The sequence below is a fragment of the Phocoena sinus genome, chromosome 16 (assembly GCF_008692025.1).
Source record: "Phocoena sinus isolate mPhoSin1 chromosome 16, mPhoSin1.pri, whole genome shotgun sequence".
In the NCBI taxonomy this organism is placed as follows: Eukaryota; Metazoa; Chordata; class Mammalia; order Artiodactyla; family Phocoenidae; genus Phocoena; species Phocoena sinus.
Genome location: NC_045778.1, coordinates 78,809,348 through 78,835,198, shown reverse-complemented (window position 1 = coordinate 78,835,198; position 25,851 = coordinate 78,809,348). Strand labels below are relative to the sequence as shown.

At 43.4% G+C, this 25,851-nt stretch overlaps 1 protein-coding gene across 3 annotated transcripts in view; it reads left to right on the top strand.

Annotated features, from left to right (window-relative positions):
- The window catches only part of DHX32 (DEAH-box helicase 32 (putative)), a 55,227-nt gene that overhangs the window by 15,634 nt on the left and 13,742 nt on the right, over positions 1 to 25,851 (top strand). For 2 of the 3 annotated variants that reach the window (XM_032608351.1, XM_032608350.1), the window contains 5 exons: positions 8,692 to 8,885; positions 14,569 to 14,941; positions 20,188 to 20,433; positions 21,889 to 21,988; positions 22,081 to 22,239. In XM_032608351.1, the coding sequence (XP_032464242.1) occupies positions 8,692 to 8,885; positions 14,569 to 14,941; positions 20,188 to 20,433; positions 21,889 to 21,988; positions 22,081 to 22,239 (1,072 nt within the window). The remainder of the gene's footprint in view (positions 1 to 8,691; positions 8,886 to 14,568; positions 14,942 to 20,187; positions 20,434 to 21,888; positions 21,989 to 22,080; positions 22,240 to 25,851) is intronic. The other variant, XM_032608352.1, reaches the window with a different exon arrangement.

The window sequence follows — 25,851 nt, the reverse complement described above, 5'->3', positions numbered from 1 at the left end:
GAAGTTCTTATTTTCCAGACTGTAAGAAATAACCGAGTGGCCAAATATGATCCAGGCCTAGAGCCACACACTTCAGGATCTAAAAAGGGGGAAAGAATTAGGATAGACAGCTAATGACTATTTACTGGCCAGTTTATTGTTGTCATATTTGAACTTGAAGTTTGATTTGAGTGAGATCTCTATTTTACACTTAAATTGTAAAGCAAGCAGTAAGTATTTTTATTATGAAATTCATTTGTAGGTTCTCATGATGTGAGAATTATAGAGTAGACCACAGAGATAATCTGATAGAACCCCTTCATTTTTCAGATGATGAAACCCTGGCCCAGAGGGGTTTGATAATTTGTCTAACGAATGTCACATAACTTTCTGAGCTGGAATTCTAAGAACTCTTTCTACTATACTTTGCTGCTTTAAGGTTTTTATTACCTCTGGGGCTTACTTGTTCTAAACGGAACTTGAAGAGGGGTGAAATGGACAACAGGTTTTTTTTTTTCTTTAATCTTGTTTATAGCTGCCAATATCAAGGGTTTATTATGATTTTCTATTTGTTGTGATGAGTTGTTGCTACAACGAACGATTTAGTTTGTCATAAGAAGCTAAGGATGAAAACTGAAGGAGTATAATTTTCCTGGTTTCTGTGGACAAGTGGCAAGTTAAAAATTATTTCGGGGCTTCCCTGGTGGCGCAGTGGTTAAGAATCTGCCTGCCAATGCAGGAGACACAGGTTCGAGCCCTGGTCTGGGAAGATCCCACATGCCGCAGAGCAACTAAGCCCGTGTGCCACAACTACTGAGCCTGTGCTCTAGAGCCCGCGAGCCACAACTACTGAAGCCTGTGTGCCGCAACTACTGAAAGCTGTGTACCACAACTCCTGAAGCCCGCGGGCCTAGAGCCCATGTCCCGCAATGAAGAGTAGCCGCCGCTAGCCACAACTAGAGAAAGCTCGCGCACAGCAACAAAGACCCAACGCAGCCAAAAAAAAAAAAAATTAAAGTTTTTATTTTGCAATAATTTCAGACTTACAAAATGTTGCAAAAATAGTACAAAGATTTTCCACATACAGTTCACCCAGATTCCACTAAAGTTAACATTTTACCACACGTGCTTTATCGTTCTCTCTCCATACACACACACAGATTTTTATTCTGAACATTTTAAGAGTCAGTTGATGATATGATATCCTTTACCTCCAAATACTTCAGCAATATCTACTAAAACAGGGCTAGCCACAACATAATTACCAAAATCTAACTTATAACATTCAAATTTCATCAGTTTGCCCACTAAGGACCTTTGTCATTAAAAAAAAAATTCTAGTCCAGAATCCAATCCAAAGTTACATTGCATTTCCTTGTCATTTCTCCTTAATCACCTTTGATCTGAAGTGGCTTCTCAGTCTTTCCTTGTCCTTCACGACCACAATATTTTTGAAGAGTATTTTGAAGTTGGTTATTTCGTACAACATCCCTCAGTTTGAATCTGTCTGGTGTTTCCTTTGGATTAGATTCCAATTTTGCGTTTGTGGCAGGAAGAGCACAGAAGTGCTATGTGTCCTCCTCAGGACATCGTAGCAGGAGACAGAAGATTTTTCCCATGACTGGTGATGTTAAATTTGATAACTTGGTAAGGTAGTGACTATCTTGATCTCTATCGTCAAGTTACAATTCCCTCCTTATCATTTAAGAGATATGGGGAGATACTTGGAGACTATGTAGAGTCTGCTTCTTGTTGTGCCTCCAGCTACTAATTTTAGCATCCTTGGACGATTCTTACCTTTGACGTTATTACATGGTAGTAACCAAATGGTGATTTTTCTGTTTCTGAAATTCCTTCTATTAATACATTTAATATTTGGAATTCTTCTGTAAAACTGAGCTTTTTATTCTTCCTTATTTATTTATTCATTTATTTATGTCAGTGTGGACTCATGAATTCTTATTTTATTCTGTAGGTGATAATTCATTACTAAGCCCGTTTATTTTGTTGCTCAAATCGTCCCCAATGTGGCCTATGGGAACCCCTTCAGGATGCCTTCTGTGTTCTTTTGACATCATTCTCTGAGCATTTCTTTGCTTTCTGGCCCAGTAAGATGTTATAGGCTCATCTAGTATGTTCCCTGCTCCAGTCTTGGAAACAGCCATTTTTCTCAAGGAGCCCTGGTGGTTCCTTTTAGTGGGGAATTGTATTTGAAAACCAGGAGATGGGTGCTAAGTGCCCGTTGGCCATTGACTTGTCGTTGCTTCTAGGCCCTCCTGCTTCTCCTTCTCTCTCTCTAGCTCTTTCGATTTCTGTCTTTCTCTGTTTCTATTTCTCTGTATTTCTTTCTCTATGTATATTTCTGTTTTATCTGTACTTCTGTCTCTCTATTCTTAAAAATCATGGGTTCCTACTGATGCCTCTGATTCCAGTTCAGCCGTACAGCATTCATTCTAGCCTTCCCCACTTCCATATTTGTAACTCCTTTCTCTAACTATGAGAAACTTAGCACTCATTATTCATAATATCTTTACTTGTTCAATCTTAGAATGCTCAAAATTTAGTTTCAGAATTGCTAACCCACACTATTGTTTAAAAAAAATTTTTTTTAATATATACTCCTTGAGTTTTCTTTTAGAATTTGTGATCTTAAAGGGCAAGAATTGTTATCATGTAATATGTTATGTTAATACCTAGCAATGGTTTCTCTTGTCAGCTCTAACTTCTTGATCATTTTAATAAATCATGCTTGTTTCTGTTAAGTGTGAAGGCAGTATGTATCTTCAGGGTAGGAGAAATCAAATTCTAAACCAATTTAAATAATGAGAGCATCAGTTGTTTTCTTAATTCTGGAAACAACTTGGTTATTTTTTAAAGAGCTTCTAAGACTATTTTCTTTTTCCTCAGCATTTTAAACCTTTCAAAGAAAAGTCTGTCTTTAGACCCAAGCCTTCCAAAGAGGACCACAGGTGTTTTGCTGGATCCTAAAAATTCCACCTCTCTTCAGTGCAGATGGTATGGAGGCTATTTTGCGACTGCCCTCTGGAAAAGAGGACAACTTTTCATACATTTATAGAACCTTTTCTTGTTACCTTTTTGGGGGGCAGATTTATGAAAAAGCCTAAAAGACAATGAAATATTTTTAGAACCATCTATTTACTTACTTGTCCTGAAATCTCCCCTGAAATGGTTGGGTCAGTGAGCTGAATAAGCATGGCGTACCTGAGCTTTAGCCTAAAGTAAGAAGCTGGCTGGTATAGAACAACTGCACCTTGTTAGCTGAGTAACTTACTCCGCATTTTCTGTGTTCGCTCAAGAGGTATACGAATTATGGTATCCAGGGACACGTGACATTTAATGCAGAAGGGGACCCACTCCTCAGGAATGAGTTCTGGCGTTCTGGCTTACATCGGGCAGCTTAGTGCGCCTTGCAGGAATGTTGCTGTGGAGATTCATGCCTTTGGGTGAATTGCTGGACCTTATGGTTCCTTTCAGCTTTGGATTTCGTGATTCTGGTACTTAAATAAAAGTGAGTGATTGGGACCTTGGCACACCCGTGCTCTGGGTGGCCCAGAAGAGGAATCAGTCACCATGGGCAGGCTGGGGACATAAAACGAGGGCTTGAAGGCCTTTGGGACTAGAATTTGTTTAACTGTAGTAGCGTTGTGTCTCACAGATGACTTTTGTCTCGCGTCCTTTACTTGTATATCCGCTAGAGGAGGGGACGCAATCTCTAGCCGTGGACGGAGGGGCAGGAGGTTCCACACCAGTGTGACTCACGTGGCTGTCCTGCTGCTGTGGTGGCAGCAATGAGACTGCTCCGCTGCCCTCCTGGTTCTGATCTGGACCAGCCGAGGATCCTGGGCCCCAGCCTCCCAGAGTCCAGCAGCCCAGCCTCCTGCCTGTTGCCCGGGGTGGGGATGGAGCGTCTTGGCTTCGCGTTCCGGGATCTGTACAATTTGTAGAGCTCCGGTTACGAAGTCAGGCTGGCGAAGCCTTGATGTAGATTAGGTTTTGGTTACTTGGAGGACCCCTCTTACCTACTCTCGTAGCGGCAGATGGGCCAGAGTCCCGGTGATTTGCTTGCAGGGAGGAGATACGAGCCAGGAGCCGGGCACGCTGATCGTGCGACCCGGAGCCGGCTTCACCTCTCAGGCTTTCGCACGTGTGGCACGTCACACAGTCCAGAAAACTGGATTGAGAGAATGTGAAAAAGTTGAGAGATTGAGAGAATGTGAAAAAGTTGTCGGATGAGTTCAGAATGAAAATATTTGAAGTTGTGATCCCTAGTAGGGAAATTTTCTAGACCAGATATATAAATGTGGGTGTTATCTATTGCTGAAAGACCCAGGTGAATTTGTAAACAGGTTTGTTTTTTTCAGTTATAAAAGAACAGTTTTCTGTTTTGTTCACCAAATTGCACACCTTGTGCTAAGTACTAAAGTATGTTCTAGATGCCAGGGAGGAGGGGGGGACATACCTTCCAAAGAGAAACTATAGAAAGAGACATGAAATCTCAAGGCATATAATGCATTGGTGAGAAGGGTAAGGTACTGTTGGGACAAAGAAAAAGCCACTCCCAGAGGAGAATCAGAATCAGGGCGCGGAATGGTACGGTATTTGCTATAAGCGCAGAGAATGCAAGAGTTCCCTATGAAGCTGGAATCTTAGTGCCGCTTGAAATTATGAAATGTTCACATTTCTGGCATTTGCTGAATCATAATTCTTTTCAGCCGATACTTTGCGAAGGCATCAAACTTCACAGCGTGCCTTGGCTTGCTTAGGGTGATTCGGAAGGTATGCTAAAGCACAGAAGTTGTTATAATTAGGAGAAATGATTTCATGTGTCTCTCCTTTTTGTTCAGAGACGACCCTTTCAGTTTGCATTTGCATCACTTACTGTCGTCATCCATGTGTGACTTACTGAAAGGGGCAGTACGTCGTACGCAGTCAGAGCTGCGTGGGGTGGGTGCTCTGCAATTAGTTGTGACTTGTGCTCAACTTTCAGCTTGGCTGTGTCAGCAGACATCCCTACATTAAGCCCAATATGCATGTGTTCTGTCTTTCGCTGGTGATTTGAACTGATGTCTAGAAGAGCTGTCCCATTTCTGAATTATTTTCTTTGCCTCATAGGTGAAATCATTTGCTCTATTGTGGAGGAGGGCAAAAAGAACAGTGAGGACTGTTGGATTGTTTATATTTATTGCACTGCCAGGCCTATATGATGTTTATAACATTATAAACATACTGTATTAGTCTAACCTTGCAGAATTTGTTTATGTGAGTAAATAGAAATAAATGAAATGCACTCAGAAAACAAAGTCGGAACCTTGGGAACGTGGCCCATAATCACCTGAATCATGTAGAATTCTAGAGTTTGAAAGCAGCTATCCTGGATCTTAGAATAATAACCAGACTGAGTATATCCAGGTGTTTTAGTGAAACTGAATGGTGTCATTTCAGCAGCAATTCTAGCTGTGTAAAATAGCGCCCGCTGTCATCGTAGTACTGTCCCCTGACATTACTATTAGGCTAGAAAGAGTAGTAAAAAGTGTTGACGGTTGAGAACCTGATGGCTTCTATTACTACCTTTGTATAAAGATGCTCGGAAGCAACCATGGCCTGGTGGAAATTATGCCAGATGAGAAACTGAAAGATTTGGATAGGTTCTGGCTGGGCTGTTTACTGGCAGGATGACTGGGGCAAGTAACCCTTCTAAGACTTTCCTTGTGTGTAAAATGAGGCTGTGGCCTACATGCCTGCCATTGCTTTCAGCTCTGAAATTCTAGGACTTCTGTGTGTGTCTCTAGCTTTGGCCCCTCACTTAGGCTCCTGGCCTGTTTTGCAGTTGATCTCAGGCTGGCTACACCGGGATGTCCTCCCATCAAGATGACCTTAACCCTGACCACTTTCCCGGCTCTCCTGAAGGTTCTCTCCCTCCCCTTGAACACTTCGCTCCCCCCAGAAGCACTTTATGCTACTGTTTAGCTTCATTCGTTCATTCTATTTTATTTTACTTTTAAATTTCTGGTTGTTAACGACGCCATTACCCTAGTATTTTAAGTCAGAGATCTTAAAATATTTGTTTCTTCTTATGCATAATTAGTCTGCTAGTGAGTACCGTTCATTCTTCCTTAGAAATAAATGTCCCTTGGTTTTATTACTTCTCTCCCATGTTAGGTCCTGAGTCTAAGCCTTTCTCTCCCTTCTTTTCAATTATTCTAATGTCTTCATACATCCTTCCATCCAGATATTTATTATTCCTCTTGTGTGTCAGGTCCTCTATTAAGTATTGGGGGAAATATGAACCACGCATGTCTACCTTAAGGATCTTCCACTCCAGCGGGGAGACAAAGATTCAAACAGTTTTAATATAATTTCTCACAAAAGTGTTATTTGAGGTCTTAGCTAAGGACCTAGATATGAAGGGAATAGGGAATTGGGTTAAAAAGTTAGGATTTGACAAGGATAAAAAATAACTTCCTAGGGAATGAGGGAGATAGAAACTTTTATGTGAATTCCCAGTTAGGTGTGATTGTGAAGCAATTCAAGGTAGAATATATCGAATCATAGAATTTAAAAATATTTCTGGAAAATGTAAGAAATTAATTTGTTCATTTAACAAATATTTATTGAATAAACTTATTTAAGATTATTTGGTGACCAAGACAGATCTCTGTTCTCCCAGAGTTCATAGTCTAGTGGGGTGAACAGACCTGCACTGGAACAGACCAGCAACCGCAGGAAGTGTGGTCCATAGTCCATGCCATGGTTGTCAGGAAGTACACTGTGGGGTCTCCTTCCTGGTGGGGGGTGGAGGGGAGGTATCGCAGCAAGCCTTGGGGAGAAAATGGCACAGGAGCTCAGACTTGAAGGGTAGGTCTCATCCGTTCAACCCATTTTACAGGAAAGGAAACTGAAGCTTAGAGAAATGGTGATTTACAAATAACAAACTAATGGCACACCAGGTCTAGAACTCCTGACTTTGGTCACTTGTGATATACCTTGATTCCAGATTTCCTGAGTGTAGTGTGTTAAATGTTCATCTTTCGTACAACAAAGTTATTGAGGAAATAATTGCTGATTAGTTTTCAACCTGTTGACAAGGCTGACGCTCATCTTGAAACAGAGGAACTACATTTACACTTTTAATCATCGGGAATCTGCAGCCTGCAGCAGGTGTTCATTTTGGAGTTACTTGATTTCTAGTAAGTCATGTTCATTTTTCAAGTTATAGTATTAAAATCTAAGAATTCGGGCTTTCCTGGTGGCACAGTGGTTGGGAATCTGCCTGCCAATGCAGGGGACACGGGTTTGAGGCCTGGTGCAGGAAGATCCCACATGCCGCGGAGCAACTAAGCCCATGTACCACAACTACTGAGCTCACGTGCCACAACTACTGAAGCCCGTGCACCTAGAGCCCATGCTCCGCAACAAGAGAAGCCACCGCAACGAGAAGCCCGCACACTGCAATGAGAACCCCGCTTGCCACAACTAGAGAAAGCCCATGTGCAGCAAGGAAGACCCAATGCAGCCAAAAATAAATAAATAAATAAAAATTTTTTAAAAATCTAAGAATTCCACGATGGGTCTAGTAAATAGCAAATCTGAAGATAATTAAAAATGCTGAAACTTTTAAATACCTTGGATCTGTTAAAAAACACTCAGAATGATTTGTTTTAAAAATACATGTAACAAAGCATAACTTACTGACAGTGCCCTAAGATTCCAGCATACAAATGAATTCAGTACTTTCTACTATAATAATTCTTATGCAAATGAACTATTTAAAATCAATTGAACCATAATACATTTTCAGTAAAAGGCTTTAAAAATAAATAACTCAAGAGCAGTCTTGGAATTGGCTCTTTCCAAATCTGGATGGATTGGTTAATTATCTCACTGAGCTTACTTTTCATTGTATTTAGATGATAAATGCCAGTGTATTTTAGCTTTTATTGCCAGGGAAATGTAAAGTAGGCTTATCTGGTTATTTTGTTATGGTCATTTAGATTTAAATGTAAATGTTTTAATTTTGAGCTACTATTTTTCATCTAAATGCTATTTAATATTTATATTGCTTTAAGCATAAAAGTTGATACCAGGGCTACCCTGGTGGCGCAGTGGTTGAGAGTCTGCCTGCCGATACAGGGAACGCGGGTTCGTGCCCCGGTCCAGGAAGATCCCACATGCCGCGGAGCAGCTGGGCGCATGAGCCATGGCCGCTGAGCCTGTGCGTCCAGAGCCTGTGCTCCTCAATGGGAGAGGCCACAACAGTGAGAGGCCTGCGTACCGCAAAAAAAAAAAAAAAAAAAAAAAGTTGATACCAGAAGCCATATCTTTGATGGTGCTTTCTTTTAACCAGAAAGAAAATAATAATCTTAAATACATTAGTCTTTTCAGAACAGCTGAGGTTAAAAAAATTTTTTTTTACTTTGCCTTTTATTTTTATCTTCCTTTTTTTTCATCTGGGAGTCTAACTTTTACAGTCCCTGCTAACTCCTGTTTATTCCTAACTTTATTTACTAGTACTAACTCGGTGCATAAACACAGATTCTTCAGTTTCACCAGCTAAGCTGTAACGCAGCCCACCAGTGATTCACTGGTGGGAGAGAACAACTCATTTACAAGATGAACCCTTGGAGGTTTTTTGGTGGTGGTGGTGGTGTTTTCCTAGCGGGGCTGATCCTGTCTCATTTGTCCCCGTTAAAGGTTCCTCAGTGGTGTGCTGAATATTGCCTTTCCATCCACTACCAGCACGGGGGCGTGGTGTGCACACAGGTCCACAAGCAGACTGTGGTCCAGCTCGCCCTCCGGGTGGCAGACGAAATGGATGTTAACATCGGTCATGAAGTCGGCTACATGATTCCTTTTGAGAACTGCTGCACCAGTGAAACGATCTTGAGGTTGGTTTGGGGGGCTTTCATCTGCTGTACCTGATGACTCCTGGCTTGTCCTCTGCGATCCTAGAAGAGCGTATTCTTGCGTTCTCTGCTTTACACACCTGTAACGTGTGATAATAGTAACTCGTCTCTCTGTCACCAGCCTGACATGCACCAGTCATTTTCCCACCTTGGCACCGTCAGGGATTCCTTGTCTAAACTTCTTCCGTATCTCCCCATAATCCTCAGGAAAAAGTCATGACTTGTTAGGTTGGCCCCAAAGACCTTCAATCTGTGCTTCTGGAGCTCCGCCTCATAGTGGGTCCATATGCGTTGTCTGTGTGCCAGCTGTGTCGACACACGTGGTTCTCTGTGTGCCATGTGCCTTGACACATGGTCTTCCCTCCACATGGAATGTCTGTGCCTCTTCCGGGCTTGGCTAATTCCTCCCCGTCATACAAGATCCCATGCAGAGGTCACCTGCTCCAGGAAAGCTTCCCTGACCCTCCGTAGTGTAAATTAGAAAACTCTCTGCTGGGCTTCTGTAAAACTTGGTCTCGGCCTTCATCATGGCAGTGTAGGTCAGTGTTTTTCAAACTCTAGTTTTGAGATTCTTACAGGTTCCAAGGACCCTTCTCAGTAGCTACCACAGTTCTGAGATTTCCTTTCCACAGTGGTTTCCAAGAGCTTAACGGAAGGAAAAAGAGAAGTGGAAAAAATCACTGCTCTGGGCCAGTTTCTCAAGCAGTTTTCTATCATAGCCGTCATTGAAAATGAGAGTATCTTATGGCACCTTAATGAAATGGTCAAAGCTGCTTGCAGCCAGAGATGACCATCTTAAGGGCTTCAGCTGTCCCAGGCACTGCCTGACTGCCCCAAGGTCTGAGGAGACAAGTATCTCAGCCTCAGTGTATCTGCGTGTCTCTAACCCACTTGCGGGGCACACCAGAGTGCCCTGGCACATCACTGGGGACGTCCTACGCTAGTGTAACAGGGATGCTATGACATAGCATAGCACAGTACAGTATAGCAGGGATGGTTTTTGCATACTCGTATCCCCGGCATCTGACATGCTTGTCCCATGGAGGACGTTTAACACGCTTGATAACAGAAGGAAAGACGAGTGCCTGGTCCCAGCTGGCTGCTGCAGACTCTGGTGCAGTTCTTCTCCCATTCAGAAAGCCCGTGTAACTCATTCGGTTTGTACTAAGCCGCTTTTAACATTTTTCAGATGTTATCTTCAAAAATAGAGGACCTCGGTCTTCAGGCTGGTGTTAAACCATAGGGAAGCTTTCGATCCGTAGCACTATGACTTGAACTTCTTGAATGTATGTAACCTTCTGTTATTCTAGCCGTGACGTCCCCGAGTCACTGTATACGTTTATAAATTATTTATTATGCAGATGGTCCCATAGTGATACAGATAAACGTAAAAACCTCCCTGCTTTTGGGAATTCACAGACTAGTTGGAGAGTTGGACAGGACAGGACATGCAACCCTGAAAGGGTGAAGGATCCCCACGCCTAGCAGATTCATTCTTCATCCTTTACATTTTGAAGTGACCTCTCAAGTGGTCATGGTTTTAATTAAAGGATGGACTAGACTTTGGAAACCTTTTGAAAAGGACTCTTGGATGTAGTCACTTTTAAAATGAAATCTTATGATGTTTTTATCTTATTGATATGGATCGTGTGCATATATATATATACATTTTTTTTAAGAAAGTCATAGAGGTAAATAATTGTGGAGTAAACCAATAATGTCAGAGTAGGTCAAAGACACATCTCACCTTTTTAAGCATCTCTTATGTGTTGGGACTTGGCTTTCATTGCTTTATGGTGAAAACCCTGCAAGCATTCAATCCTAACAGCCAAAGAAAGGACTACAGTTTCTGTTGAAAATTTTTTTTAGCTCTTATCTGCATGTAGCGTTCCTTTCTTAATGTAGAAAATAGCCCTCAGGTGTGGAGGAGCTGAACCGCAGTACCTTAGAAGGTGGAGGGAAACTAGCAGCCTCCTTTGGCCACTGCGGGTTCTGGTTCCTTCTGCCTCTGCCGGGCTGCCCGGTCGTCTCATCTTTACTTTACAGTCACTCTTGTTGCTGGGATGCTGCACTTTCCACCCTGACATCCCCCAAGCAGTGCAAGAGTCAGCAGATACTCTGATTTATTGCTACCAGGGTTTGAGTTTCGGCAAAGGGGCCAAAGGTAGTGAAAAGCTCTATATGATAAGAGAAGAGAAAGTCGTCCCTTATTTTCCTCCTAGTGCTCTGTGCTCTGAAGAGCAGGCGGCGTGGCTGTAAAATGAGTGTCTCAGCCACCCACCCACCTGTCACCTTGCACAAGTCCCCCAGCCTCTCTGCTTACGCTTCCTCGTCCATGAAACGCGGTGGTTGACACACCAGCTCGCAGGGTTGTTGTGAGGACTCAGGGAGCTGCTGCCCGCGACTGGTGGATGGGAGCGCGATGCATCTGTTAGCGATTTGGGTGATTTGGGTGAAAAGGTAAATTCCGGCCGCATTCATTTCCTTGGAGACACATGCTAGCCATAATTTTTGATAAGCTCAGATTGAATAGCTATTTAAATTAGAGGATCTAAGGGTGACTGTTGATTATAGAAGGTAATGTTCTGTATTTGATATTGTCTTTTTCATTTTCTTTGTAACTCCTTAGCATCTAGTCTGTTGGGTACATAATAGGTACTTAGTAAATATAATCTTTATGCCACTACCATTTTTCTGGATTCTGTATAGAACAGCTTAGTTCTTCTTTAAGCTTTTTTCTGGCCTTTTTCAAAACAGTGGATACCCGAATATTATATACCTAAAATAGTCTTTCTGAACTAGATATCACAATATCTTGTGGAAGTGACATACATTTCAAATATGAACCCTCTAGAACACTGAATTTTTTAGAAATTACTCAAATTTTTGAGGTCAAATCCAATACATATAATCTCAGAAAATATTAATAAAACTTTCCTATATTCTTAGCTTTCAAAATTTCAGTCTTAAGAATTTAGAATATAAATTACATTTCCAGGGACTTCCCTGGTGGCACAGTGGTTAGGAATCTGCCTGCCAATGCAGGGGACATGGGTTCGAGCCCTGGTCTGGGAGGATCCCACATGCTGTGGAGCAACTAAGCCCGTGCCCTTCAACTACTGAGCCCGCGCTCTAGAGCCTACGAGCCACAACTACTGAGCCCACGCACCACAACTACTGAAGCCCGTGCGCCCTAGAGCCCGTGCTCCGTAACGCAAGAGGCCACCACGATGAGAAGCTCGTGCACCGCAGTGAAGAGTAGCCCTTGCTCGCCACAACTAGAGAAAGCCCGCACGCAGCAACAGACCCAATGCAGCCAAAAATAAATAAATAAAAATAAATTTAAAAAATAAATTACATTTCCAAAATGTATCCATCTTTTTACATAGTTACCAGGAACAGTATTTTCTTAAGCACTGTACACATGATCTTATTAATATAAAGGTAAGAAATAGATCTCTGTCTTACATAGAAAACTGGAGGTTTGTATGGTAAGTTTTAGGGTGGATCCTTAGTATTCCCTTAGTTTTAGATAATCATTTGGAAGGCCAGGTCTAGCTTGCCGAGTCTCGTAGAGTTTTAGGTGAGTCACATCTTCTCCCTTTTTAATTAAGCCTGGATGTATTTACATAACACACACACCTCCTCTGCCTGGCAGAGAGAAAGCATTTCTTCCTATCAGATAAGTGCTTAGATGAGCTTTGCTCAGAAGGGAATAACATTAAGGAAGTAGCATAGATTAAAACAACTTGTTTTCAGACAAGAGTCAATAGTACTTATTATATCATACTAATTACCCTCCGCAGAAGATGACCTGAAACCTAGATTTTGGATGCATCTCTGTTTGTTTGCATCTTGCACAAAGTATAATATTGTAGTATTCAATATATTTTCTTTCTTAAGTTTGAGAAAAGGAATAATCAGCAACTTATCATTGCTCTTTTGGTAAGACAGACACAGAATAAGAACAAGTGTAGGAGTAAAGGCAGAGAGCAAATGTTCTGATCTCGTCAAGGTGCAGAGAGGGAGAACATGGGCTTTGTTACCAATCCATGGCAGCCAAGGGACCCGTCTTTATAATTTGACAGTGGCATGAGATGTAATAGACATTCAGGCTTAAATCTTGACTCTCTCCCTGGCTTTATGACTTTATGCAGGGTACTTAACCTTTCTGAACCTGTTTCCTCATTTATAAATAATGGGATAGTAATGTCTACCTTGAAGATTTATTCTAAAGGTTAAATGAGAACTATTCTATCAGCACAATGCCTGGCGCACACTAGGAACTTATAAATGTTTTCTCCTTTTTCTTTCTTCCTTGAAAAGGGTTAATTGAGGACTGTTTCAGCGTCTCCAAGACCACCCCTAGGTTTGATGATTTGCTAGGAAGACTCGTAGGATTCAGTATATAGTTAATCCACAGCTCAGCTTTACTGAAGTGAAAGGATACAAACCAAGTCAGCAAAGGGAAATGGTGCAAGGCGTGAAGTCCAGAGGAAACCAGGCGCAGGCTTCCGAGAGCACCTCCCAGTGGACTCACCTGAGATATGCTTCGTTCCTCCAGCTGTGAGTTGTAGCAACGAGTTTAAGGAAACTCATTAGAGACTGTGCCCAGGTATTTACTGGGGACTGGTCACATAGGCACCCTCTGCCTCCTACTGTATTCTAAAGTTCCATACTCCCAGAAGGAAAGCAGGTTAGACCATATTACAAACAGTAAGCATCAGTTCTGGGAATGGTGAGAACCCTCCCAAATCTAGGTTCCCAAATGCCGGCCAAGGGCCAACCTTGCAAGCAGGCCTTTCTAAGAACAGCAGTTTCAGACCTGCCGTAGACAGGGACACATAAAATAAATACCTTAATGGGTAGAGAAGTTATGAAATTGGTCTCCTCAAGGAATAATATAGGCAGAGATGTAAATAGTGTCAGAAAGATGATGTTTGTATGGTGCTGGATGACTAATAGGTATTTATTTTTACTATTACTTTTAAATACACCCCAAGAACTACTGGAAATCCATGGAAACCACTAATGACCCGTTCCTCCTCCAGGAACGCTGCCCTCAAATAGGTGGTTGCTTTTTAGATGCTTTCGTGTGGTTATTATTTGGACGACATTTCCAACTCGTTGATGCTAACACCCTGGGGACGTCATCTCCCACGATGTGCCACTGACAGAGTCCTACTAGTGGACTCACTGGGCCGTGAGCCTGAGAGAGGACAGTCCTCTGTGTATCCTTCCTTTGAAGTGTGTGCTCTGACTCAAAATTCTAACATTGATGGAACGGGGGCTGCTCTTACCGGACAAGGCTATTTTGCTGAATTACTTTTTTTAAAAAGCTCAGGGCAAATGTTAAATGTAGCTCTTGTTAATATCTGTAATGAACCTGTAAGGCAGAGGTCTGGAACCTAGGGCTCAGGGATGGTCTTTAGAGGGTCTGTGAAGACATGGAAACTGTGCTTAAAATTTGTTCATGTGTACTTTTCTATTTTGAAGGCCTGTAGATTTTATCAACTTGAAGAAATCTTGGCCCCCCGATAAAGATTTAAACTCCTGATTTAGACAAAAGGATATAGGAAAGGCATTTTTTGTTGCTTATGTTAGGAGTTTTTTTATATGATTTTCTTCATGAGAGTATTCTAACTTTCATGTTTCTTCTTTGTAGGTATTGTACTGATGACATGTTACAGAGAGAAATGATGTCCAGTCCTTTTCTGGGTAGCTATGGGGTCATCATCTTAGATGATATTCATGAAAGAAGCATTGCAACTGATGTGTTACTTGGACTTCTTAAAGATGTTTTACTGGCAAGACCGGAACTGAAGCTCATAATTAACTCCTCACCTCACCTGATCAGCAAACTCAGTTCTTATTATGGAAACGTGCCTCTCATAGAAGTGAAAAATAAGTACCCAGTGGAGGTTGTGTACCTTAGTGGGGCTCAGAAGGAGTCTTTTGAGTCTATTTTACGCCTTATCTTTGAAATTCACCACTCCGGTGAGAAGGGTGACATTGTAGTCTTTCTGGCCTGTGAACAAGTAAGTAAGTAATATTCATTCTAACCTAAGAGAGTAATAAGTTTACTTATTGGGAACCTTTTAACCTTGTTGGGAACCTTTTAATAACTAACATACAGGTGTCAGTTTACTAATTAACTGATGGAACTGCTATTTGGTTCCATCACACCTCTTTTTTCATACTTTAGAAGAATCCTTGATATAGAGTAAATAAAACCTACACTGAAAGGCAAACAAGGAAGTGCTTCTAAAGGCAGGAACTGGGGACTTCCCTGGAGTTCCAGTGGTGAGGGCTCTGTGCTTCCATAGCACGGGGCATGGGTTCGATCCCTGGTTGGGGAACTGACATCCCACAAGCCACAGCATAAATACATACATACATACATACATAACCAACCAACCAACCAACCAACCCAGGAGCTGTTCTGAAACACAGAATGGGGGTGGGGAGGTGGGGACTCTGAGGAATTTCTGGGGGTGATCTCCAGAGCTGACCTCCTTCCATGGGATCAGGCGAGATCCTGGGCTGCCCCAAAGGCTTGCTGTGAACTGTCTCAGTAGAGAAGACACACTCATCTCACACTCACGGCCACCTCCCTCATGGCAGGCGCATGTGCTGGAGATGCGGGACATAAGCTAAGTCCTCCGCATAGAGTCAGGGAACAAAAAAGTACCCACAGTGTTCCTACAGCAGTCAGTGGAGTGTTAGGCAGGAAAATATAATTTATAACACAGTCAGAAGGCTATCTCCCTACACTTTTCTTAAAAAGATGAATGAGAAAAATGTTCACTTCGATATCTGACAATGTCTTTCAAAAGAACAATGGGAAATGTACAGCTGAGCGTCTCTTTTTGCTTTTATAGAGTCAAGGTGTCATTTGGGGTTGCATTTTTTTTTTTTTTTTTAATGCAGTTACTGTGGCCCTGCTTCTCTCTCCACTGCTCTGCGGGCCAAATCTAAAAGCCTCCAGAATCTCAAGAGTTAGACCTTTCTTCTTAGAGACTGATTTCCTGGCCTTTTTCCCCTACCCGTCATCTCACTCAGAGAGTAAAAAAAGCACTGGCTTTTAGACCATGACCCAGATATGTAGTAATTCCAGTGATTAAACAGAAACCAAAAGGAAACTGTACGATATTGGCTGAGCCACCAGCTGAACAAAGACAAGGACCTCAGCTCTCTACCAGAGCCTTGTCTTAAGTATTCACACGCCTTCACAAGTACCTTCAGGAGTATTTATTCTGCTTTATACTCAAAGCATAAAGGATGACTGATCCTTTAGTTTGGGGAACTTTAGACAGTTTTCTCACAACTTAGATTTTATCTGTTTCCATAAAGAAAGTAATTTAGAATCTCAAATATATGATAACTACAGCATATTTTCCATTTTTCCTGTGTAGATTATACACAGTTTCTTGAATAGTAAATCTTCTACTGATTACAATGATTTATTCTATGATCATTCCCTGATCCCGCATGATTCAAGATACTCAAGAAAGTCCTGAGGGAAGTAACAAAATGATTAAGGAGACAGAAGAAGGATTTATGAAAACAATTAGAGGTTCTCAGTATAACTGGCTGAAGCCTAAGGGAGGGAGGAATGGCAGAATTAGAAGAGTCTGAAACATTTGAAAGTTAGAATTGCCAGGCGAAAAGAAGGCATACATTTCGGGGTGGATCGGGTGGGGGACAGTATAATGAAGACTGATAGATTGAGTGGTCATCTTTAGTCAGAGTAACCAAAAATGCCAAAATGGATTTTTGAAAAATAAAGCTCATAACAGAATTGGGGGTAATATTTGATTCTTACAAGTTTCATATAAGCTATAATTAATGGCATAGTGACTTCTGAATTGTCAGACTTTAGAAGATGCATTTTTACCTAGGATAGTGGTAGAAACTGTAAAATCCACAGGGCTTAGAAAATTATATAATCTTCCTTGAAGTCAGACCAGAAAGACATTTCCTATTAAGAAACCATCAGTCCTGAAAGTCATGAACGTGATGGTGTAGTGAAAGCTCTGGGCGGATTTTGCAATTCTGAGCCTCTGAGAATGAGGATTCGTCATTTTGGCAGGGGCTGCTGCTGTGGCCCGGGTCCAGCACTGGAATCTCTGTGGGGGGGTGGTTCTCCTTGTCCAGAGGCTCCCAGCAGGCTGCCCAGCGGGTGGGGCAGCAGTTCTGCGGGCTGGAGCATACCTTCTCTGGGAACCAGTGTTTTTCCTCACAGTTCAGCCCCAAATCCCACAGGTGTTATCTGGGTTTCTTTTCCCCATCTGCCACCTAAAAAGCAGAACGTAGTTCAGTATATGCTGATGGACTTTTTTCTTTTTTACTACTTATGTCAGGGTTAACACTCTCCTATGGTCTTGGAATTTGTCTTTTGGAAAGTTTTGTCTTGCTCCGAAATCCATGTTAACAGCTGTTGATCATTTTTCCCCATGCTGTTTGAAGCTTTCTTGATTTCTATATAAAACTTTAAAATCTGCCATAGCAACTGAATGTCATAGGAAAACAAACCCAAGCAGTCTGACCGAAGTGTACTAACGGTCGCTTTTTCTCTTAGGAAATCCGTTTAAAGTTGCAGAAACACTCTCATGTTTGGCTTGGTGAACATTAGGTGCCTCACATTTTCTCGCACTGCTCACTTAGCCCCTCACCTGCTGTGAATTAATACCCGCAACTGCGCGCTCCCCTGGCTCTTGTGCTTGATTGAGGCTTGGAGCCCTGCATGTTTACAGTGTGTTGTTCCTTATCACTTCACCATCTTGTAACCTGAAAAAAAAAAGTGAAATAGATTAAATAGAAAACAAATTAAGGTTAATGACACTATCTAGCCAGATTATCAAGCAGCTTGAAGCTGTCGCAAGGAAGATGCTCTTAGGTTGAAGGTTTTCCTGTGAAATGTTCCATCTAGTTGCGGGCCTTTCATTTGGGGGCAGATATCTTCCTTCAGTGCAGGTTGCTGTGTTTTCCTGAGTTTTGCAGGTATTGTAGGAAAGCCCCACATACGTAAATGCTCTGAACACATTGAATAGGAAGGAAATGAGTAAACAATTTGAAGCACCGAATGAATATTTTCAGTACTTTTTTTTAATTCTGAAGATTATGGCCTCAAAGTTTTCTGTCAGCTTGAAGAATCTAAACTAGGTACAATATTTCAGTGCAGTTTGAAGGTTATTTGGATTGGAAATTTGTGAGTGGGTGGCTGGAATCGAATCTCCTCTTTCAGCTCCAGGGTAGCTGTGGAGGGTGAAGTACCAACGTGCAGAGGTTACCACCTGCCACCCAGGAGGAATGTGTGAATGTCCTGTGCAGGGAGACGCAGCTCGAGGACTTGTTCTCCTCCGTAGAAATTTCTAAGCTTTCCTCACTTAAAATGATGACATGATTAGAATTATAAAAATTGGAAGAAATAGCTTTGTTCTGGGCTTCCCTGGTGGTACAGGGGTTGAGAGTCCGCCTAACGATGCAGGGGACACGGGTTCGTGCCCCGGTCCGGGAAGATCCCACATGCCACGGAGCAGCTGGGCCCGTGAGCCATGGCAGCTGAGCCTGCGCGTCCCGGAGCCTGTGCTCCGCAACGGGAGAGGCCACGGCAGTGAGAGGCCCGCGTACTGCAAAAAAAAAAAAAAGAAATAGCTTTGTTCTGATTATTCCAGCTGACAATTTTTCATTCATTACGGTCAATAATCCTGCTCTTCGCTTGGTTGAAAAAAAAATCTGCCCCAAGTAAACCAACCCTGCAGAAAAGGGGGGTGTGAACAGGAGAAGGTACCGGGATAACTGCTGTGTGGACCCCAGGGGGCAGCCTCTGCCCTGCTTCCTGGGGGCCTCTCAGCAGCTCAGGAATAACCTTCAAATAGCTCACCCGAGGTCTCACTATTTTTCTAGGCAGATCTGTCCACCTACAAAGCCCTTGAGTTAGTTCAATCCCACTATACAGGTGGCGGGGAAGGAAGGAGAGGTGAGCTGGAGCGCTGGACAGTGGACTCAGACTTAACAGTCATGGGAAGGCATCTTTTTTACTCAGATTTTTAGTGAAATCTAATGTATGTAATGAAATGAAATGGGGCTTCTTCCATCTGGTAGTTAGTTAGGCCCTTAAAAAAATAGAAATTTTGGAAACAAATTTAAAAGGAGTAAGAATTACATTAAGTGACATCTTTTTTATATGAGGTCCTAAAAATCTGGTTGTGATTTGAGAAATAGAAAAGTACTGCAGGGCTTCCCTGGTGGCACAGTGGTTAAGAATCCGCCTGCCAATGCAAGGGACACAGGTTCGAGCCCTGGCCCGGGAAGATCCCACATGCCGCGGAGCAACTAAGCCCGTGCGCCACAACTACTGAGCCTGCGCTCTAGAGCCCGCGAGCCACAACTACTGAGCCCACGTGCCACAACTACTGAAGCCCGCGTGCCTAGAGCCCATGTTCCACACCAACAAGAGAGGCCACCGCAGTGAGAAACCCACACATCGCAATGGAGAGTAACCCCCGCTCGCCACAACTAGAGAAAGCCCGCGCGCAGCAACGGAGACCCAACGCAGCCAAGAATTAATTAAAAAGTACTGTGTAAAATGTCTTGCTTTTTGAGCATTTTACACCAATATACTTACTTGTTTGTGGTTTTAGGGCACATAATTTACTCTTTTATTCAGTATATTTGACAATGAAGCATTTTTAAAGAGTATTTCTAAATTCCTGAATCTTGCAAATATATAAATAGCAGTGAATATTTCCTACCTATTTCATTGCATTTCTGCTTTAAGTGCTAATGGGTAATAATAGTTTTCAAGATGACCCAGATTAGAGACCCTGACTGTGGAATGTGTATGTATATATGCTTCTATTGGAAATCTAGAAATTGTTTTAGAATTCTTAGTTCTGCCACCATTAAAGCACAGTGATGCATCATCACTGATGTGAGAGTAACTTTTATTCACCTGTCGTTGTTAATGGATATGAGAAGTTGCACCAAGCTAGAAAAATAGCAGGATGAATGCATAAAGGCAAAGACAGTACATTTCACAAGAGGAGAGACATTTTGGACTAAAAGCACTGAAATTATTTATAAATTATATTTAACTTCCCCAAAGACACGTTCTTACGCAGTTATACCTCCTTTTCATATTTAACGATACCTATAGAAAACACAAGTATTTCTTTCCCTGTATACATTATGCAGCTTTTGCCTGTAGTTTTATATAATTTGGAGAAAGTTGTTTGTAATGTACTTTATTCTCATGGATGATGTTATTCTTTTACTTTAGGATATTGAAAAAGCCTATGAAATTATCTGTCAAGAAGGATCTAACTTAAACCCAGATCTTGGAGAGCTGGTAGTTGTTCCTTTGTATCCAAAAGAGAAATGTGCATTGTTCAAGCCAAATGATGAAACAGAAAAAAGATGCCAAGTTTATCAGAGACGAGTGGTGTTAACGGCTAGCTCTGGAGAATCTTTGATCTGGAGCAACACAGTCAAATTTGTTATTGATGTCGGGGTGGAGAGAAGAAAGGTAATTATTGTTGAGGCGGTTAAGTAGACTGCTGCTAATTGTCTTGGGCTCCTACCATTTTACTGACCAGAAAGTGAGGATGAACTATATGATCTGGGAATTTCTCTGTATTTGGCCATGTGTGCAAAGAAGAACTATTGCATCCAGTAACAAAAGTCTTGAGCACATGTAACTGCCTGTCATTAGCAGGTTGATAGTCTGGAAACAAATTAAATTGGTTGAGGGGCCAGAGGAAAAAGTTTTAAGGAAAGACAACTACTAAAGCAAATTACTTGACTCCTAAACGGATCTTTTTTTCTATACATCCCTTGGGTACTTTTGGTAGCCCCTTTATCAAAGTAATTAGCATCTCCCCCCAGGTAATTTACTAGAAATTAGTTTCAAGTGCACTGAGTTTAATTTTTGCAAATTTTGGCTTTATAGTTGACATAAAATTCCATCCTAAATTTTTTTAAAAGTCTGTTTATTTTTAATCACTATCCTTAAATTAAAAATTAGGGGCTTCCCTGGTGGCGCAGTGGTTGAGAGTCCGCCTGCCGATACAGGGGACACGGGTTCGTGCCCCGGTCCGGGAAGATCCCACATGCCGCGGAGCGGCTAGGCCCGTGAGCCATGGCCTCTGAGCCTGCGCGTCCGGAGCCTGTGCTCCGCAAGGGGAGAGGCCACAGCAGTGAGAGGCCCGCGTACCGCAAAAAAAAAAAAAAAAAAAAAATTAGGAAAAATGGAAATAGGGTATCTCAAAGACAGTGGGACTTCAGAAATCATAGCATTTAAACTGAAAACAATCTACCCAAGTATTGATCCATTTACCATTATTAGATGTTATATAGCTTTTACCCCTCCAGGAAACTATGGGTCTCTTAAATATCCTTGTTTACTGTGACAGAGCAATTCCAGCCATTAGGAAGGTTCCCTTGGAACCAGTTTGGATTGATCTTATTGAATCAGTCTACCATTCAGAGAACCCAGGGTTATTACTTACCTTTAAACTACGCCTAAGAAAAATCACTGTTAGTGCCATCTGCAGTCTTTGTGTTAGCTGATAGGACTGGAAAAGCCCAGCATATGTGATAAAGATGAGACCCCTGGGATCACAGTCAATTTGAACGGAACCTTGAGGAAACGCAGCACTGTCGGTTGATCATCCTTTTCTCCACGCGGTACACGAGTCAGCGGTGTAGCACTTTGAGAAGTGGCATTTGTATTTCAGCAGATGATGCAGAGCTCCCATATTTATTGAAGCTACAATGAAAGCAGACAACCCTTAAATCCACTTATCAAAGCTCTTGCAGTTTCCATCTCAAGGCAAGTGAAACAATAATAAATATCGTACAGAAGAAATGAGTAGCAGAGCCTTTCGTGAAGTAAAGTGTGCAAACAGCAGTCACTTCAGGGCCAGCGAGCCTGCTAAATCTTGAGTGAGCTGACGCTAAAGATGCTGTCTTTCGTTTAAAGGTGTATAACCCTAGAATAAGAGCAAACTCACTCGTCACGCAGCCCATCAGCCGGAGCCAAGCAGAGATACGCAAGCAGATTCTCGGTTCATCTTCTCCAGGTAGCGCTGCGGACCCCAAACCCAGCTCACGCTAAGTTCCTGTCCGGAGGCAACACAGAAGCATTAAAACCATCTTCCTTGGTTTCTTCTAGGAAAACTTTTCTGTCTGTACTCTGAAGAATTTGCCTCCGAAGACATGCGGCCACTTAAGCCAGCGGAAATGCAGGAAGCCAACCTAACCAGCATGGTGCTTTTTATGAAGAGAATCGACATCGCGGGCTTAGGCCACTGTGACTTCATGAATAGACCAGGTAGCCGTGTGCCCGCGGGTCAGCAGGCGCCTGGCTGAGCCTTACCCTCATACCTCTTGCCCGTCCCCAGTCCTAAGAGCAGTGGCCCTTGGTGGTGCAAGCAAGCCCGGGGCTTTGGTTTGTCCTGAAGCATTTTCCCCACTAGAGGTAAACATTCTCTAAAGTAATTTTAAAAATTAAAAAAAAAAAGCTACCCTCTAGGAAATATCTTTTCTGACATTGGAGAAGTGTCTGCCCTTGGCCACTTTAACATAGGAGATGGGGCCAGGCCAGTAGAAACCCGGGGGGGGCGGGGGATAGTGGAGTACAGGGGTGTGAGGCCGAACTGAACACAGGAGGATTTTTGGCAGCGTTAGTGTTTCTCGGTGGGAAAACTTGTAGGCAAACGGCCCTTCCTCATGAATCACACCGTCACCTGGGGAAAACCCACTCAAAGTTCACGCCTTTGTAATTAAGGGTAAATGGAGATATGAAGGGGGTACGGTTGTTAAGCAGAAGACTGAGGCCTTAGAATTACAGTCTGAGCATCTGTCTCCTGGGGAGCTCCCCACTGCCCTCAAGTTCACTGAGGAGGGCCCTCTACCATGGGAGGGTGCTGGCTTCCTCCCCGCTAGTATCAGACCTGGCCGGGACCTGGGCTGCTCCCGCGGAAACCACCGGGATGCTGAACAGAAGGCTAGGGAAGCTTAAGGGCAGGCGCTCCTACCGTGTGACGAGGCTCCCAGAGCCGCAGCCCATTCCCCGCCGCCCAGTCCCAGCCCTGTTTACTCTGGAACTGCTGCTTCGTTCCCGACCCACAGCTTAGCTTCACTGCAACTGAGTGGGTATTCGAGTCCCTGTATAAAGTTTTCTGGTTTAAGTACTGATTGCCCTTCAGTAGATGTTCAGTTTTCACTTGTGCATTAATAAAAGAGAACATCCTTAATTTTTTCCACACGTTAGGCCCATGGTTAAAATTTTCACTGTGTTTATCAAAGGGGGTGATTGGCAATGTATTAGTGTTATGGTATTCATGGCATTTAGTGTTATGGTATTCATGGCATTTATCAAATTTTCACGAGAGAGCAGCCAGGCAAAAGACCTTGTAAGCAGAGTGTACTTAAAATGGAAACTAGAATTTCTACCGTTTTGCCATGCTTTGTCTCAGTTCCTATGTTTTTCAGTCATTTTGTCCAGTGGTGCCGTTAGGATTACAAGTCCTTGAGAAATACAGGTTATATCAGAGTTACGCTTTCTCAAATATTTCTTAAAATAGCACATAGACTTTGGAGTAGGTGAAGGAAGAGGAGGGTCCCCTAAGAAAGCTAACCTTTGACATGAAAAGGTAGAAGAGAAGATAGAGTGTGGACACAGGTTCTCATTACAAGGAGAGCAGCCAGGTGGACGGTCCAAGACTCCAAGCCTGGATGGTCCTGAGGGGCGGTGTCAGGGCCTCACCTAGAGGTCACGACAGGGGCCCATGCTCCTCAGCAGCGCCCAGTCCTTCCCTAGAACCGCAGGGAGTTTTCTATTGAAACTCTCCCAGTAAACACTTTGGAAAATCAATTACTTTGGGAAACTCTTTGGAATCGAACGTTTTCAACAGACTCTTCCCTCAAGGAGCAGTGGAATCTCTAGGAGGAAAGGGTCCGGGTGAGCTCCTATCTCATCTAAGACTGATCTCCTTCCTCTGGAGCCACCGCCTCCCTTGGAGCTGTGTGTTCTTGCAGGAAAAGGGTTGCTGTTCTCCAGCAGCAGCTCAGAGGCATGCGGGAAAGAGAGGCCTAAATCGAATGCATGTCAAGAAGGTCTTGGCATTGAGGTTCCTGGGGAGATTAGCACATCACCTGGAGAACGGCCAAGTAGTCCCAGCCAGACGCCCGCCTCTGAGGATGCTAGCCAGCTCGGCTTCAATAGAGCTTCTCCCCCCGAGAGAAGGTCCCAGAAAAGGCCCGGCCCCTTCCTAACTAGCTGCAAGGATGAGAATGCTAGTGATAATTATACCTTGAGGGAGTGGCTTGGAGGAAAGAAACAGTCATAGGATGTGATGTAAGGCGGTAAAGTATCTGTAGCAAACTCAGGCTGAGTGCATTTTTCTTTGATAGCAATGGCCAGAGTGACAGGACTGTGGCAAGTTAGAAAGGGTGTGGGCAGGGGCCTGGGGGTGGGGGCCGGAGGGGGCGGGGAGGGCCGGGGCCCCGGGGTGCGGGGGATGGTGATGCGGCCCAGAAAGCCTGGGAAACACGGGCTGCAGGATTCCTTTAGCTGTGATCCCTTAACTCTCAAGTAGTGAAGCCACTCTGCTCCTGGCTTTCACTCTGGCCCCTGAGAAAAAAGGAGTCTAGAAGGTGAGGGTGTGTCACTTGCATCCATTTCTCCCGTCTTTCACCGCTGACCCCAGGGCTTCTGTCCTCAGCGGCCAGTCACCACTCGAGGCCACCCCCTGAAGAAACAGGTTTCAGTTTTGAAAACTGCTCGCCTCTTAAGCCCAAGGATCACCACGTGTTGATTGCCTGGGCACCTTCTTGTCATGATAGTTGCTGTTTGGTGGACTAGCGTGAAGAGAGAAGAGCAGGCCCTGTAATGTCGAAGATTTTCAAAAGCAAACAGCAGACCACAGCCGTGCAGAGGAGTTCCCGTGTCTCTCAGTGGTCACCCTCCACTGCTCACTCCACGGGGCTTAGAGCTGATAACGGGGGACAAAAGGGTGAGGGTGACAGTTTATTTCTGTCCCCTGACAGTATGCACATAACTATTTTCTGCTGTGCTTGGGGAAATGTAACTGGGGATTAACTCTGACTCATCGTTTTGAAAGAAAAAAAAAAAAGATGATGCTTGCAGCTCTTGCATATAACTCCTCTTGTAAATGAAACAGGCAGATGAAGCAGACCTGCCGCCCTTCTCAGGACTCGCGTAACAGGAGGATAGAGGGTCTGCCCTCTTGTATTATGGGGGTTATCAAGAGGTTCAAATGAGATTATTTATGCAGAAGTGCTCTGTGTACCGTGTAGGGTAGGAGGTGGGCACGTGCCAGCTTTTGTGAGCAGGTCCTTGTGAAATTAAGTGAAACAGAGTCCTTTCCTTTCTCTCCTCTTCAGAGCCAGACTCTTAATCCTATTCCCTAAAAGTCCCAAGACTACTGAGAATCTACACCGTCCAACCAGCACCATCTCGATTCTTCCGTTTCTCCCCTCCGTGGGCTCTTTACTTCAGTGCACACAGTGCCCAAGCTCCAGTCCTAAAACCCACCGGGCCAGAAACTTCATCTGATCCCGCCCTGTCCAGCTGTCACTCTCTTTCTCCATGTCCATCTGCATATGTGACGTGTGTGTAATTCACACGTGAACGAGGCACACGGCAAGCCTTGTGTGAGCACAGCTATCCTCCTTCCCCGGGCCAGCTTCGTCCCTGCCTTTTCTAAGTCCCAGTGTCACTTTGATACACTCTCCCTTTGTGACGGAATTTCTGACGTATAGAAGAATTCTGGGTGCCAGTGCCAGTAGTGCCACTCAAACTGTCATAAGCCAAAGTGCGTTGTGATGAGGAGCTGGGGGTGTCCTATGAAATCCAAGACGAGAATGTAGCAGTGCCTCAGGGACATCTAAGGACAGAGGCTCGAACAGCACTGGTACT